General features: G+C 41.5%; 1 protein-coding gene across 1 annotated transcript in view; it reads left to right on the top strand.

Moving 5' to 3' along the window:
- Positions 1-15,963, top strand: part of LOC118373923 (sickle tail protein homolog) — a 156,181-nt gene that overhangs the window by 74,468 nt on the left and 65,750 nt on the right. Inside the window, 1 exon segment of the mRNA XM_035760257.2 lies at positions 638-930. Within this exon segment, the coding sequence (XP_035616150.2) occupies positions 638-930 (293 nt within the window).

The raw sequence follows: 15,963 nt of genomic DNA, 5'->3' as shown, positions 1-15,963 counted from the left end.
CCAAATGGGTGGGGTTTGCCATTTTGAAACTATTATATTGGTTCCATTTCCCCAGGCAAGCTCAATCAAGCCCAGATAAAGCATTTTATATGATTTCAAATAGTATTTGAACCCAGGTCTGATCTGTAGATGCATTCTTTTATGTCTAGACTGACATTTCATAATAGCCATAATGTCTCAATGGCAACAGTGGGATCATTCAGTAGTCCCCTGATAATGTTTTTTACAGGTTGTGTGGATCTGCACCAATTCCCTTTTCCCTGGTCTCTTTCCCTTTTGGTTTGGGAAAATGTCATTATGATTATGTAGTAATTAAGTTAGAGCACGGAGACTGGATCTTTCCCAGTCTGGCTGGTCCACTGGTGTTTGTGGTTAGGTCTCTGACTCAGACTATAGTTTTATAGTCATGTGTGCCTTCAAAGTTTAACTATGCACCTAAGGACACACACACACACACACACACTGTGTTTTCCTGTGTAGTAAATTCTTGGGCGGGCCATACATGTATGTATTCTTGGGCGGGCCATACCCTCCACCTAAAGCCCCTTTTTGTGCAAGGAGAAACCCTGCACACACACCAATGGAATATTGATCCTGTACCTGTATATTCACCCGAACCCTTTCCCTCTCTCTCCAGAGCAAACCAAAAGCAACCTAAAGGTGACCTCCCCTGAGGACTCTGAGCAGCTGAGCAGCAGGCAGGGTCCCCCGAATGGGACCCCCACCCGGGCCCAGGACCCCAAAGGCAACGGCAGCCGCACCGTCCCCCGCAGGCACACGTTAGGGGGGGCGCGCAGCTCACAAGAGATCCTGGCCATGCAGCCCTCAGACATGGACAAAAAGAGGGAAGCCTTCCTGGAGCACCTGAAGCAGAAGTACCCTCACCACGCCTCGGCCATCATGGGCCACCAGGAGAGGCTCAGGGAACAGGTTAGTGACGAACAGGTTAGTGGCAGTGGACAACTTCATTACATATTTTGACTTACATGGTCTACTGGTTTGGGCTGGTCTAGTGGTTTGAATCCGACCTACTGCTATTCTAGCACACTCTCCCCTCCCACCTTTCCTGTCAGTCTTTCACTGTCCTTTCACCTTGGATGTATTGTGTCATTTTTCTTATCCTTGAGACAGTGGACAACATGGCCTCTCCAAGCATCATGTCACAATATCATCATACTGTACAGTACCAGTCAAATGTTTGGACACACCTACTCATTCAAGGGTTTTTCTTTTACTACTTCCTACATTGTTGAATAATCGTGAAGACATCAAAACTATGAAATAACGCATATGGAATCATGTAGTAACCAAAAAAGGGTTAAACAAATACAAATATATTTTAGATTCTTCAAAGTAGCCACCTTGTTGACAGCTTTGAACACTCTTGGCATTCTCTCAACTAGCTTCACCTGGAATGCTTTTCCAACAGTCTTGAAGGAGTTCCCACATTTACTGAGCACTTGCTGGCTGCTTTTCCTTCATTCTGCGGTCCAACTCATCGCAACCCATCTCAATTGGGTTGAGGTTGGGTGATTGTGGAGGCCAGGTCATCTGATGCAGCACTCCATCACTCTCCTTCTTGGTCAAATAGCCCTTACACAGCCTGGAGGTGTACTGGGTCATTATCCTGTTGAAAAACAAATGATAGTCCCACTAAGCACAAACCAGATGGGATGGGGTATCGCTGCAGAATGCTGTGGTAGCCATGCTAGTTAAGTGTGCCTTGAATTATAAATAAATCATTGCCATTGTCACCAGCAAAGCATCCCCACACCATCACACCTCCTCCATGCTTTACGGTGGAAACCACACATGCAGATATCATCCGTTCACCAACTGCGTCTCACAATGACACACGGTGGTTGGAACCAAAGATCTCTAATTTGGACCCACTGGTCTAATGTCCATTGCTCGTGTTTCTTGGCCCAAGCAAGTGTTTTCTTCTTATTGGTGTCCTTTAGTAGTGGTTTCTTTGCAGCAATTTGGCCATTAAGGCCCGATTAACACAGTCTCCTCTGAACAGTTGATGTTGAGGTGTGTCTGTTACTTAAACTTATCCTCTGCAGCAGAGGTAATTCTGCGTCTTCCTTTCCTGTGGCGGTCCTCATGAGAGCCAGTTTCATCAAATCAAATTGAAATCAAATCCAATGTTATTTGTCACATGCGCCGAATCATAGCGCTTGGTAGTTTTGGCGACTTCACTTGAAGAAACAAAGTTCTTCAAATGTTCCGGATTGACTGACCTTGATTTCTTAAAGTAATGATGGACTGTCATTTCTCTTTGCTTATTTGAGCTGTTCTTGCCATAATATGGATTTGGTATTTTACCAAATAAGGCTATATACTGTATACCACCACTAGCTTGTCACAACACAACTGAGTGTATCAAACGCATTAAGAAGGAAAGAAATTCCACAAATGTACTTTTAAGACTTTTAATTGAAATGCATTCCAGGTGGCTACCCCATGAAGCTGGTTGAGAGAATGCCAAGAGTATGCAAAGCTGTCATCAAGGCAAAGGGTGGCTACTTTGAAGAATCTCAAATATAAAATCTGTTTTGATTTGTTTAACACTTTTTTGGTTACTCCATTCTACAATAGTAATAAATTCTACAATAGTAATAAAAAAATAAAAACATAAACCCTTGAATGAGTAGGTGTGCTCAAACTTTTGACTGGTACTGTATATCTTCAGTCATCACCACAACATTCTATTAAGTGTCTAACTTCCTTGGTCAATGGGAGCTTGAATCACTCTGCAACAATGTGAGATATTTCTCTGTGGGCTTTATTCACTCAACATACTGCTCTACTTTTGTCAAGGAATTTTGTAAAAATGTGACAAAAGGTTTCCAAGGGTGGTACTGGCTTTTATAATCTGCCTCGTGAACCAGGTTTCCAGCCAACCTTTTAATGCGAGTGAAGTACACGTTGAATAAATACAAAAAAAATGTCAAGACAGGCCTGATGGAAAGAGCAAATTTGTCGGTAAGGTTTCCAAATGCCGACACAAACAAAGTATGGTAGGTGGGATCTTTGTGTGTCTGTAAAATGTATTATGCGAGAAATGGCGGCGGAAATGCATTTATGCTGAAATAGGGATATAATAACCATCATATCGAAGTAAACTTGGAGTCGCACAATCATTCTCCCACTACAACTCAGGAAAACATACAGTTTAATAGGCTACAGATCAAAAAAGTTCTGAATGATGAAGTTCACAGGGTGGTGAAAGTGCACAGTGATGGCCTTGATGCTCCTTTCCAACAAATGTTGAGGGTCTTATTCTGGTGACATGATGGTCGATGCTTGGCCGCCATCTGACAAATACAAATAATCTTGCTCTTATCCATAATAATAATCTCGTCATGTAGGTAGCCTACACGCACTGTATCTGCGAGCTGTTGGCTAGAGGCAAGTGCCAAGACCAGAGTAATCACATTTGCCTTTTAACGCCACAGTTTTTGTAACAAAACTATTGGTAGAGTTGAGAATACGATGGAAACACATTGAACTCCAGATTGTTATTTGTTACGTGAAAACTTAAGCGAAAAAGTAACTTTTATGTGTACTATGTCATCACACACTGCTTTTTAGTCCGTTTGGTGGAGCATACCACTGGTGAGCAAATTTGCATATTTTCTTTATGCAGATTTGAGAATATTTGCATGAAAATCTTGCACCAATTGGATGGAAACCTAGCTAGTGGCTTACACCTTTAACTCTAATCTGATAGAATATTTCACCTCAAGGGAATCATTTATAATCAAGCTGATGGCTGCACCACCAATGACATTGCTGAAGAACCAGCTTTTGTTATAGCAGGGCAAGGGTAGCCTATAAGGGTTTGTTCTTTAATCAGACTAAATGGAAAACAAGCAATTGTTATAGGAAAATAAGTTAAATACGTGTCATCTCTTGTTCCATGATGGGCATATAGCCTACACTAAGTTTTTTTTACTCACATCCAAAATAATAACAGGAGCTGGCTAATAATGTACAATAGCCTACATGCATTGATAAAAAGGGAATGTCCGCTCACTGTGTTGCTGCTCCCAAATGTGATCTTTTAATAATGCTTTGGTGATTAAGTATATTCTATTTTATTTGCAGGATTGAAAAAAAACAGCCTTCATTGAGAGGAGGGAAGGGTATGCTTGATTTTTAATCAAAAGAAATTAAATGTGGAAAAAATGTATGTTTTTTTAATGTTTCTAAATACGAGGTTCACAGGCATAAAAATCACATAAATAGAGCCCCTGGAGTGTTAAGTAATTTGGTATTTTTCTTATTTGGTTCAGGTGACAGTCCAATTGCAAAACTATTTCACCCTGTTTTGCCATAAGTTAAAATCCATTCCATAAATCTAGTTGTCACATTTTTTTCTCCTTAGACTGCTCCAAGATTATGTTTTTTTTTGTTTTTTTGTCTGGTGTAGAAAAGGTAAAAATTAGGCTCCTTTTCAATGAGGTGAATTAGATCTGGACACATACAGGGCCGGTTTCCCAGACACAGATTAAAGCTAGTCTTGGACTAAGAGCCATTGTCAATTTAAAATCTCAATTTAAATAGCTTTTTAGTACAGGACTAAGATGTTCACATTCATTATTTCACAATCTAGCTCCCACTAGCTGCTTATCACATTGGCCATTCCTTAATAATAATGACCAATAAATAACCATTGATTCATCATAAGAATCCTTTCTTTACACACACAGTAAGAGCAGTGTGATTTAAGTATAGAGTAAAGATTGTTAAAGTGAGGCTGCATCCCAAATGACACCCTATTCCCTATATATTTCACTACTTTTGACCAGAGCTGGCCCTTTTGACCAGAACCGGCCCTGGTCAAAAGTAGTGCACTATAAAAGGAATAGGGTACCATTTGGGACACAGCTAAGAGTCCGTAGACAATGAAAAATGTTGGTTGCTGTGTCACCCTTAGGGCAACCAGGGCAAGGAGGAGAAGGTATGGGGGAAGGAGCAGTAGAATCTCAGTAGACCTTTGGTTCACCTGGCTTCTCTGTTTGTGTTTGCGTTGGTTCAGAGGAGACAAAAGGGAGTGGTCACCTGGCTTCATAGCCAAAACAATAGAGCTGGGCACAAAGCCATCGGGGTATAGTGGCTGTGTGTGTGGGGGGTGGGGTCAGAAAGAGACAAAAACTAATAGCTTAATACCTATTTCTGCAACATAGTTGCCTATAGGCGATGTGTGTATATCTTGCCTGTATTTTAACTTAAAATAAGAAAGCAAAAATGTGTTGTCTGAGATATTGGTAGTTATACAGGTAAGTTCCGTTTTGAAATGGGTGGAGTTTAAGTTGCTATGGAGACTCATGATGTCACTGCTTGAGGGGCTCCGTTTTCGTTTAGGTGTCTTTTGGAGTGGAAGGGTGAATGCCAGAACGCAAGAACTCACGCAAGAAAAAATAGTATTGTCCGAAGGCATGGCTCTTTCCCACTTATCTGAATTCTGCATGGAAATACAAATAATCACATTCTGACAAAGGCACGAGTAAACTTTCTCCGCAGTTTGATATAAGGTAGGCTATTGTACAGTAGGTTATTAATTCTCTTTCATATGTTTTGTATGCATTTTCGAATTCTTAGATCAGTTCGAACATGTATGTTATTCTTATTGAAACTTCCATTGTATGCGAATGCGATAGAATAGATGCAGGAGCTAATTTTGCAATAGTTATTTGATTTGAACCGCTGTGCATACGCGAATCAGGACAAGCAACGGTGGGCTAATCAGGTGCTCCAACGGGGGCGGCATCGGGATGCTGAAAAAAGTTCGCGCTTCAGTTTAGTAACAAAGCAATAACATGCTACGGTAGTCATGTGGTCCTGCACTGGTTTTTCCCAACACCTTCATAATAACATCAAGAGAAGTTAGAGCGTCATAATTCGGGTTGATATTGAACTGGTATCAGTAAAGGCGCGCGATTTATACCGAGGTAAAATAAGTTTTATATTGGATATTCGGTTTTCTCCGTCAATAGCTATTGAACCAATGACGTATATAAACCCCGGATTGCGGATGCTATGTATTGGCCATTGAGAGGCTTTGAAGCCACCTGTTGGCCATATTGGCTCTCCCTAGTTCGAGCAATCCTACATTAGAATGAATGGAATTTGTTGATGTGGTGAGGAGAGCAACATTATTACTCTCAAAAAAATACTTGAAAGAAAATTGTATATATTTTTTATGTTATTTTCTTTATGTTTAGCTCACGTTACATAATTTTAAAGTATGCATTAATAAGGTGTCTGTAATAGAATAAATGTATCAAAGACTAAACTAAATGATTTTCTATAACTTCCAAAATATTTTTTACAACTGAGGAGGAGTGCCAAGAGTGATGCAAGGTGGTTTCAATACAGCGCCCCCTGTCAGTCATCCATTGAACCAAGCATGCCATGACGACGAACATGTTACATTCTAAATCAGAAGAGGATGGCGAATAATCCACACCTTTGATTTTTTTAAATTTGTATTTTTTATTCGTTTTATTCAGATTTCAATCGAAATTAGCTCTTAAACAAAGCATGCCAAGACTATAAAACAATGATATATTCTGAATCAGGTAAGAATGGAGAACAAGCCACACTATAGCCGTAGCTACATAAGAGGACACCGAACCCTGACCTCTGTAATAAAAACAAATACATAAAAAACAACTTTTTTTTTAGGAACTCTGTCGGGGTCTCAATTTACTGTTGAGAGTGAGAATTGTAGAATTTGCAAGGTGCAATTTTGAAAGTTGGTTGTGCATCAGCAGTTTTCTTATTATTATATGTCACTCACTGACAGTCACTCAATTAGCCCATGTCAGTTAATTAGTCTAGTTAGTCTAGCCAGCTATCTAAACATGTAGTAATCATGGCCGATTCTACCGACCTGGCATGAACGGCACATGCCCAGGGGCCCTGACCTCCAGAGGGGCCATAAGTAATGGCAAAATGTGTGGAACTGCAGGAAATGAGCTGTACAACTGCACCCCCAACAACAACAACAAATTCTGTAAAGCAAACGTATTTGTTTACATTTTGTTGATAAAATACTTTTCTGCTAACAGATCCCTCTGTATAAATTGTAGTTTTTAATCCTGGGGCAGAGTTAATGTGTAGCTGCTAATTGTAAAACTAATAGGCTATGTGTTTGTAGATGGACTGAGGTGAATGAAAACTACAGCAGCCAAGGTGATAATGGCTGGGGTCATTTTTGCTTGTTTTTGCTGTTCTCCAAATAGCATTAATCCCAGAGTTTAATCCCCGGATTTGGATTTCAATCTTCAATAGTTCTTTAACCAAGCTTGCCATCACTATGATAATGATATATTCTGCATCAAGGGTGGATAGAGAACAGTCCACATCTATTATTACACATTTTTTAAATATAATTTTCATAGCCACGGCACACTTGTTTAAGACCTATTGAAGATAGACTGCTCCAAGATGATGTCGGGGGAAAAAAGGGAAAACATTCCTAAATAGGAGATGTTTGGATTGTTCTCCATCCTTCCCTGATTCAGAGTATAACATTTTCATAGTCATGGCGCACTATGTTTAAAAGCTATTGCTGAAAGAAGACTGAATATCCAATAACAAACTAACTTTACCTTGGTGCAAATTATAGGATATTTCATCATCTCTCTAGATATATTCTTCTTTTCAAACTTTTAAACTATTCTGAATGACAAGTTTGAACAATGTGCAATTTTCAGTGGCTGTTTTGATGGAAATATTTCCTGACCCGTCGAATATCTAGGGCTATCTTTATCGTGTTTGCAACAGAACCTTGCTCACCTCCATGTGTAGCCTACATTTGTGGACTCTTGTTGCATTTGGATGTCACACCATTGCAATATTTATTCTGCAAAAAAAATCTTGAGGTTGTACAACCGTCAAATTGATTCCCTAGGCTACAGCTTTGACATGTCAACAAACGTGTGTGCTGCGTTGGTTTCTACTTCCTAGTATATCAGTTTACACTGACTCATTGGCGTTGTCTTCATGAAATCCATTTTTGCTGTAATGTTGTTGAACTGCGAAGCACTCACACATGATCCAAAATGTAAACAGGATGGCGCAATGAGAAAGACACTCGCTTTGTCTCCCAGAGTTGTAGTGCAGTAATTGTGTTACGTTTGCAAGGAACTGTTGTGGGTCATTCCGGGGTCGTGGTTCATTTGTTCTTTTACTGTATGGAGCTTTTGGAGCACAACGTCTCGTTTAGCGTCGCTTGTCTCGCAGAGTTTTCTCATGGCTGGAGTTCAAAGTCAACATATGCTAATGAGCAAATGGGAAGATCTGATTTGAAGAGTGGTGTGGGTGGCTTACTGTTAAATGTTTGAAACAGGTGCTTACTAAAGAAGAAACTGAAGGATTGGCTTATTAGTCATGCACACAACTTTGTTATTTAGATTATTTTATTATTTTACACTATAAGGTTCTATCTTTATTTTTCTGTCTAAATGTAGTTATTGACAAAGCCTTGTTGGGTTCATTGATCTTTACCTATATACACCAATTCATGTTGTTAAATTCAATGGAATACAAGGTCAAAAAAAATAGCTGACACCATTCAAACCAATGAGGGTTCGATACTTTAAAGCCAATTATCTCAGAATCACCATTTTGCAGATAGAACCTTATAGTCCCAAGCTCTCAAGACAAAATTGAGCTATAACCATGGCCTAATATCACCTAAAATATAAACATACGGCAAGGAACTTTCCAATGAGGTTTGATTTTGTCAACAAAGTGGACTGAACCCTCTCACTCTTCAACTATCACGTCAATAACTCTAGCCCAACGTTATTGTTGTTGTTATAAGCAGTGTAGACTAGAAGAAGCCCGAGGCAACAAGGCCATTCTCTCCCACGCTACTGTTTTCACACCGTCTTCCAGTCTCTGGCCCTATCAAAACAGGAAGAACAACAACAGTGGCAGCAGTGCTAGATAGCAGCCACTTTGTAATCTCACTTTTGTAATCTCACTTTGACTTGAGGTTTCACAGGGCTTTATTCAAGGTTAAACAGAGGTCGGGAAGATGATATCTCTCTGTGCACAGTGGGAGTTGATGACTCCGTACCGAATGACTCACGCTCGTTTACAATTCCCACCCCCCAAGTCTCTCTTTCTCTTGCTCCCTGATCCCTCAACCCGTAACAAAACCAGAGACGTTTCATTTCCTCCTCTACTCATCATGCCTGTAAAGACCTGGATCACCCAAGGGAGATGAGATAGCTGCCCATGGCCCCGTCCTCTCTGCTGGGTATTGGATGAGCACGCACTGGAGCGCTTGATTGATCAAACCTCCTCTCCCCTCCCACACACACACACACACACACACACACACACACACACACACACACACACACACACACACACACACACACACACACACACACACACACACACACACACACACACACACACACACACACACACACACACACACACAGAGACTTGGACACACACCTTCCATGAGGGAGCTGAGCTGTGCCATGGCTTGCCTGGTCCTCAGTGTGAGGGATTACAGCCTCCATGTTAGGACAGCTATCTGCAGCTATGTGTACAGCCAGGCCAGGCCACTTTACTCTACCTGATACATTGGATGGTTCAGGCAGTTGCAGCGTGAACACAGTTGCAGAGTGGACACAAAATGACTTGCACACAGTTGCAGGGTGGACACAATTGCAGGGTGGACAGTGAAGAGAAGACTGGAAAGTAAGAAGAGTGAGTCTGAAGGGCATGGGTTGGATTCAAACCCATGTCAACTCTGGTATGCACTGAGTACCAAACATTATGAACACCTTACTAATATTGAGTTGCTCCCCCTTCTGCCTTCAGAACAGCCTCAATTAGTCGGGGCATGGAGGATGGAAGATGTCGAAAGCATTCCATAGGGATGCTGGCTCACACTGACGCCACTGCTTCCGACAGTTGTGTCGCTTGGTGTCCTTTGGGTGGTGGACCATTCTTGAAACATGTGAAACTGTTGAGCGTGAAACACCCAGCAGAGTTGTAGTTGTGACACAAACCGGTGTGCCTGGCACCTACTACTATCCCCCGTTCGAAGGCACTTAAAAACGTTGTCTTGCCCAATCACCCTCTGAATGACACACATAGACAATCCATGTCTCAATTATCTCTTAAAAATCCTTCTTTAACCTGTCTCCTCTCCTTCATCTACACTGATTGAAGTGGATTTAACAAGTGACATCAATAAAGGATTATAGCTTCACCTGGATTCGCCTGGTCGGTGTATGTCATGGAAAGAGCAGGTGCTATTTGAGCAATATGGCACGAGGGGGTGTGGTATATGGCCAATATACCACGGCTATGGGCTGTTCTCATGCACGACACAGCGTGGAGTTCCTGGATACAGCTCTTAGCCATAGTATATTGGCCATATACCACAAACACCCCACATGCTTTATTGCTATTATAAACTGGTTACCAAAGTTATTAGAGCATTAAAAATAAATGTTATGTCATACCCGTGGTATACGGTCTGATATAATGTACCACTACTGTCCGCCAATCAGCATTCAGGGCTCGAACCACCCCGTTTATAATAATGTTTTGTATACTTAGTGTATGTGTGCTAGGGTATGTGGCACTAACCGCTAGATCACACAGGACACAGGCTGTACATTTTCATTGGAAGCGTCATGGTTTATTAGCTGTCACATTCAGAATCACAATCCATAAAACTCATTGAGTGACTCATATCAGCAGATCAAGTACAGTTGAAGTCGGAAGTTTACATACACTTGGGTTTGGAGTCTTTAAAACTCGTTTGACAACCACGCCACAAGTTTCTTGTCAACCAACTATAGTTCTGGCAAGTTGGTTAGGACATCTACTTTGTGCATGACACAAGTAACTTTTCAAACAATTGTTTACAGACAGATTATTTCACTAATAATTCACTGCTTCACAATTTCAGTGGGTCAGAAGTTTACATACACTAAGTTGACTGTGCCTTCAAACAGCTTGGAAAATTCCAGAAAATGATGTCATGGCTTTAGAAGCTTCTGATAGGCTAATTGATATCATTTGAGGCAATTGGATGTGTACCTGTGGATGTATTTCAAGGCCTACCTTCAAACTCAGTGCCTTTTTTCTTGACATCATGGGAAAATCAAAAGAAATCAGCCAAGTATCTATATCCACAGTAAAACGAGTCCTATATCAACATAACCTGAAAGGCTGCTCAGCAAGGAAGAAGCCACTGCTCCAAAACCGTCATAAACAAGCCAGACTATGGTTTGCAACTGCACATGGTGACAAAGATCATACTTTTTGGAGAAATGTCCTCTGCTCTGATGAAATAAAAATAGCACTGTTTGGCCATAATGACCATCGTTATGTTTGGAGGAAAAGGGGGATACTTGCAAGCCGAAGAACACCATGTTGTGGGGGTGCTTTGCTGCAGCAGGGACTGGTGCACTTCACAAAATAGATGGCATCATCAGGAGGAAAATTATGTGGATATATTGAAGCAACATATCAAGACATCAGTCAGGATGTTAAAGCTTGGATGCAAATGGGCCTTCCAAATGGATAATGACCCCAAGCATACTTCCAAAGTTGTGGCAAAATGGCTTAAGGACAACAAAGTCAAGGTATCAGAGTGGCCATCACAAAGCCCTGACCTCAATCCGATAGAACATTTGTGGAAAGAACTGAAAAAGCGTGTGCGAGCAAGGAGGCCTACAAACCTGACTCAGTTTCACCAGCTCTGTCAGGAGGAATGGGCCAAAATTCACCCAATTTATTGAGTGTATGTAAACTCCTGACTCACTGGGAATGTGGTGAAAGAAATAAAAGCTGAAATAAATAATTATCTCTACTTCTGACATTTCACATTCTTAAAATAAAGTGGTGATCCTAACTGACCTAAGACAGGGAATTTTTACTTGGATTAAATGTCAGGAATTATGAAAAACTGAGTTTAAATGTATTTGGCTCAGGTGTATGTGAACTTCCGACTTCAACTGACCTTCCGACCTCAATCTTCTCCCTTCCGTCTGAGAATTTATTCAATGTTTGCAACATTTGTCCGATCCCTTGCATACCTCTCTCCCCAGGATGGTGGCCCAGCTACACTGTTATTCCTTAACACCAAGGTCAGCTAGATAACAGTGGCACAGGGAGAAGCAACTCTCCCTCTCTGGCTGGAATTTGAGATCATCCACTGAAAGACGGGGAGAGAAATGCTGTCTCTGAACACATGCAGGAAAAAAAGTTCCAGTGTGATTAATTTGATTTATTCATTCTTATTGTCAGAGTTGATAGCACTATATTACTATATTACTATACTACTATACTATATTCTTCCGATGTTTTATTGCTGTATTATATGTTAAATAACCTGAGGTGATGTAATGGTTTGGATTCTAGGCCACTTCAAGACGTCTTACACGATGTGCATTGTGATACTGAAATGATTATTAGAAGACGTTAAGTAAACATAGATGAATATGTCGATGGACTGTGTCGTGTCTTTGGCTATGCCGGATTAAGTGATATGACATGCAATTCTATCAAATCCTTTATCTGTAATTAATATTACTTGATTGAGCGAATCATGTAAATGTAATTAACTAGAAAGTCGGGGGAACCACAAAATAATATTTATAGAGCTTTTATCTTCCGAACAAACTCTTAAAGACCTAGTAATATTTTACATCAATAGCAGTCAATATTAATTGTCACCTTATTTCAGTCTCATCTGAAAGTTGTAAATTCTTGGTTAACAAGTTGAATCAGCAATACAAAATTGGGTTTAATTATTTATTTACTAAATACCTAACTAATCACACAGAATTCCATATACACAGAATTAATCATACTTTGATTGGAAATTATATCATGAAGGAAAACATCCCTAGCAGAGGGAACAGATATGACAGCTGGTTACACAAAGAAAAGGGGCTGGGTTTGAGTGAAAGAGCGGGAAGACTGAGGAACAAAGGGAGATGTAACGTCGTTCTTCGTTTGTGGAAAGAGAGTCGGACCGAAATGCAGCGTAGTGGTTACTCATGACTTTAATAGAAAAAAAGTGACACATGAAATAACGATACAAAATAACAAAACAACAAACGGAACGTGAAATCTAATTACAGCCTATCTGGTGAAACAACACAGAGACAGGAACAATCACCCACAAAATACAAAGCGAAACCAGGCTACCTAAATACGGTTCCCAATCAGAGACAACGAGAATCACCTGACTCTGATTGAGAACCGCCTCAGGCATCCAAACCCATACAACACCCCTACTCAGCCGCAATCCCAATAATACAAAAACCCCAATACGAAATACAACAACATAAACCCATGTCACACCCTGGCCTGACCAAATATATAACGAAAAAACACAAAATACAATGACCAAGGCGTGACAGGAGAAGTGATGTCTCTATCATAAATACAGTATCTTATGCATTCTAAATGACATCTCCTTTGGAAAAGGAAAATGCAATAAATATTTACTCTGAGCTGCGCTTCCGTAGGTTGGTGGTAGATGGAAGGCTGTGTTGCCCAACAGAGTCCTTTGAAGAATGTCTCTGCTGGTAAATTGGATACGTTGTAGTAACGTCGTTGTGTGGTAGACGGAATATTCTGTCTGTTCTTTCCAAGCCCACGTTTGCAGCTGCGGTTGCTAACTCAACGGCTAGGAGGTATCACTTCTGTAGTGAATAAGAGTTCAAAGTTCATACCATTCGCAACCAAAGCTCACGCTGAGGTTGGCTTCGTTCTGTAGTTATTATCTGAACCATTCTGACATCGGACTGTCGTCCTCACATCCTCGGAACAGGAGGTTACATTTTCGTTAAGGCTTTATATAGTGGAGCGAGAAGGGTGTGTTTGAAAAGTTTTATAACCCATGTCTCTTCACAGGGGCGGGACACTGATTGAGCAGAGCCCTAACCTAATCTAAAATTACATTTAATCTCTTCACCAATAATTTTATATTCAAACATTTAAATTGAACAACAATTCCATGTGAATCCGATAACTACAATGTGCAGACTTTCCACTGTAGAGTTGATGTCATCCTATCATTGATGAGAATGTCTCAGATGACAACCAAACTGACATCATATTCATTAAGTACCACCGCATATGTTCAATTGGTCGGATTACCAGAATATAGTTCATTTCCCCCACCTTCTGATGTTCCCAGAATCTCTGTTAACCAAGGGATTTTCAAATGTCACATCAGTAGGGTAGAAAGAGGAAAAGGGAGGGAAGAGGTATTTATGACTGTCATAAACCTACCCCCAGCCAACGTCATGACAACTGTTTAAAAGCAACCATATTGGGGCCTCCCGGGTGGCTCAGTGCTAGCTGTGACTCTGGGTGTGAGCCCAGGCTCTGTCACAGCCGGCCGCGACTGGGAGGACAATGGGGCGACGCACAATTGGCCGAGCGTCGTCCGGGTTAGGGAGGGCTTGGCCGGTAGCGATATCCTTGTCTCATCGCGCACTAGCGACTCCTGTGGCGGGCCGGGCACAGTGCACGCTGACCAGGTCGCTAGGTGTACGGCGTTTCCTCTGACACATTGGTGCGGCTGGCTTCCGGGTTGGATGCACGCAGTGTTAAGAAGCAGTGCGGCTTGGTTGTGTTTCGGTGGACGCATGGCTCTCGACCTTCGTCTCTCCCGAGCCTGTATGGGAGTTGTAGCAATGAGACAAGATAGTAACTACTGGATACCATGAAATTGGGGAGAAAAAGGCTGGTAATTTAAAAAATATATATTTTTAAAATATATATTTTTTAAAAGCAACCATATTGGATGTATATTTTCACTTTCTCCCTCGGTTTCAAAGCTTGTGTGTCAAACAAGACAAGGTAATACATTCCTCCAACCATCCAACCGAGGTACTGAGGTATTTTTGTAAAGTGTCACTTTGTCATGGCTCTTATTCCTGTGTGTCTGGATTCACACAATCACATCAGTGTAGCAGGCATCCGTCCAGACATCTGTTTTTAATCAGCCCCTCTCAGCTGTTTTGACGGCTGTCAGAACAGGAGGCGGGAGCTGAGGCCATTTAATGGTCCCTGCTCAGCTCCGCCAGCCACTCCTCCACAAGTGCCACTTTCAGATACGAAAGGCTCTTCTGACTGAAACAAATGATGTCCGAGGGGCTTGGGGGGTTAACGGCAGGTATGAGTTGACCTGCCGGTCTAGAGGGGTTAAAGTGGGGGGCTGGGGTTGGAGGTTGATGGTGTGCGACCCCACGAATGAGGGGACAAGTGACCCATAGATTGGCGCCGGGGCTTAATCCTGAGGGACAGGGGGGACACGACGAGGGCTGGGGGTTAAGCCTCTTTGACAAAACCAGACCTGATCAGACCTGATAACACCCCCAGACAGACAACAACAGACATGCAAACAAAATGCACCCCGCCTCCCAAACGTTAAAAATCTTTTCACAAGACCTTCCTTACCTTGTACTGTAAAATAAATTGCACACCCTCCCTCCTCATACAACTAACTCAAAATAATGTTTACGACCACAAATAACAATAACTGTAGCGACCCTCTGTTTATAAACGTGGATATCGACTTTGTCACTTCAGCATGCTTTTGTCGCTCGGTCGACGCCACGCAGGGCTACGGGCCAGAAGGTTAAGTGTTCGCCAACCACCACAGATGAGCTAACTTTCCCTGACTTTTTTATTACAATACCATCAGTCGGCTGCAGACAATGCTCAGGTATTTTTTTCTTTTTAATGTTGATGCTATATTTAGAATTCGATAAAATATCCAGTATGCAAAACATTTTTTTTTCACTAGGCAAGTCAGTTAAGAACCAATTCTTATTTACAATGACGGCCTACATCGGCCAAACCCGGACGACGCTGGGCCAATTGTGCGCCCCCCTATGGGACTCCCAATCACGGCTGGTTGTGATACAGCCTGCGTACACCAGG

The sequence above is a fragment of the Oncorhynchus keta genome, chromosome 4 (genome assembly GCF_023373465.1).
Source record: "Oncorhynchus keta strain PuntledgeMale-10-30-2019 chromosome 4, Oket_V2, whole genome shotgun sequence".
NCBI classification, from domain to species: Eukaryota; Metazoa; Chordata; class Actinopteri; order Salmoniformes; family Salmonidae; genus Oncorhynchus; species Oncorhynchus keta.
The sequence above is the reverse complement of the archived record's forward strand: the minus strand, read 5'-3'. Positions and strand labels throughout refer to the sequence as shown.